Source organism: Eimeria mitis, genomic scaffold (assembly GCF_000499745.2).
Source record: "Eimeria mitis Houghton genomic scaffold, Emh_scaff1688, whole genome shotgun sequence".
NCBI classification, from domain to species: Eukaryota; Apicomplexa; class Conoidasida; order Eucoccidiorida; family Eimeriidae; genus Eimeria; species Eimeria mitis.
Window position 1 is genome coordinate 5,133 of NW_013570004.1, and position 1,525 is coordinate 6,657.

The 1,525-nt window shown below is 58.8% G+C and overlaps 1 protein-coding gene across 1 annotated transcript in view; it reads left to right on the forward strand.

Moving 5' to 3' along the window:
- EMH_0041830 (uncharacterized protein) overlaps nucleotides 1–1,525 on the forward strand; it is a gene marked incomplete at both ends in the record, with an annotated part of 10,458 nt that overhangs the window by 4,951 nt on the left and 3,982 nt on the right. The window contains 2 exons of the mRNA XM_013495670.1: nucleotides 171–410; nucleotides 748–1,115. Of these exons, the coding sequence (XP_013351124.1) occupies nucleotides 171–410; nucleotides 748–1,115 (608 nt within the window). The remainder of the gene's footprint in view (nucleotides 1–170; nucleotides 411–747; nucleotides 1,116–1,525) is intronic.

Sequence of the window (1,525 nt, forward strand, 5' to 3'; positions counted from 1 at the left end):
TGCTGCTGCTGCTGCTGCACTGCTTATTGCTGGATGTGCATAAAGATGCTGCTGCAGTTCCTGCTGCAGTTGCTGCTGCAGTTGCTGCTGCAGTTGTTGCTGCAGTTGTTGCTGCAGTTGTTGCTGCAGCTGTTGTCTGCTGCTGCTTTTTGCTGCTGCTGCTGCTGCAGGCAGGAGCCCTCCTTAGTGAGCGGCTGCTGCAGCTGGTGGCGACCGAGCTGCAGCACAACGTGGGCAGCAGCAGCAGCAGCAGCAGCACCAGCAGCAGCAGCAGCAGCAATTCGTTAGCTGTCAGAGGCTCAGAGGGTGGGACGGAGGTGCAGCAGCAGCAGCAGCAACCGCAGCAGCAGCAGCAGCAGCAGCAGCAGCAGCGAAAGGCAGCTGCTGCAGACAGCGCTTCAACAATTCAGGTTTGCTCGAGTTACCTCCTTTAGTTTATGTTGCTGCTGCTGCTGCTGCTGCTGCTGCTGTTGCTTCTGCTGCTGCTGCTGCTGTTTCTGCTGCTGTTGCTGCTGCAGCACGGTTGTTGCTTGCCCTTCTGTCCTGCTGCTGCTGCTGCTGCTGCTGTTGCTGCGTTTGTGCTGCCTATGCTGTTGATGCTGCTGCTGCTGCTTCTCCCGTCGTTGCTGCTGCTGCTGATCGTTTGCTGCTGCTGGCCACAGGCCTTGCTGGCACACCGCTGCTGCTGCTGCTGCTGCTGCTGTTGCTGCTGCTGCTGCTGCTTAGGCTGTTTTCTCGCTGCTGCAGAAGCTCTCACGATGGAGGCGACAGCTGGAGGAGCAGCAGCTGCCTTTGCTGCTGCAGCGGCAGCAGCTGCTGCAGCAGCAACTCGCGAAGACTCAGACTCCAACAGCAGCAGCAGCAGCAGCAGCAGCAGCAGCAGCAGCAGTATCTCCTTGCGCAGGTGCTAGCCTGAGCGGCAGCAACGGCAGCAGCAGCAATCACAGCCCCCCAGTGCAGCAGCAGCAGCAGCAGCAGCTGCAGCTGCAGCTGCAGCAGCTGCAGCAGCAGCAGAAGCTGCTGCAGCACCAACTGATTGCTGTTAAGAATACACTAGATAAGCTAGACCCCCTGCTGCTGTCTCGTGCTGCTCTTTCCTGTGGAGCATACGCAAGGTTTGTTGCTGCTGCTGCTGCTGCTGCTGCTGCTGCTGCTGCTGCAGTTGCTGGTGCTGCTGCTGTTAGCGTTGATGTCGCTGTTGGTGCTGCTGCTGCTGGAGCAGCAGCTGCTGCTGTTGTGCTTGTTGCTGTTGCTGCATTTGCTGCTGCTACATCTGCTGCTGCTGCATTTGCTGCTGCTGCTGCTGCATTTGCTGCTGCTGCTGCATTTGCTGCTGCTGCTGCATCCGCTACAATTGCTGTCGCTACTCCCCTTGCTGCGTTTTTGTTGCTGTTGTGTTTGCTGCTGCTGCTGCTGCACTTGCTGCTGCTGCTGCTGCTGCTGCTGCACTTGCTCCTGCTGCTGCAATTGCTGCTGCTGCTGCTGCTGCACTTGATGCTGCTGCTGCTGCTTGCTGCTGCTGCTG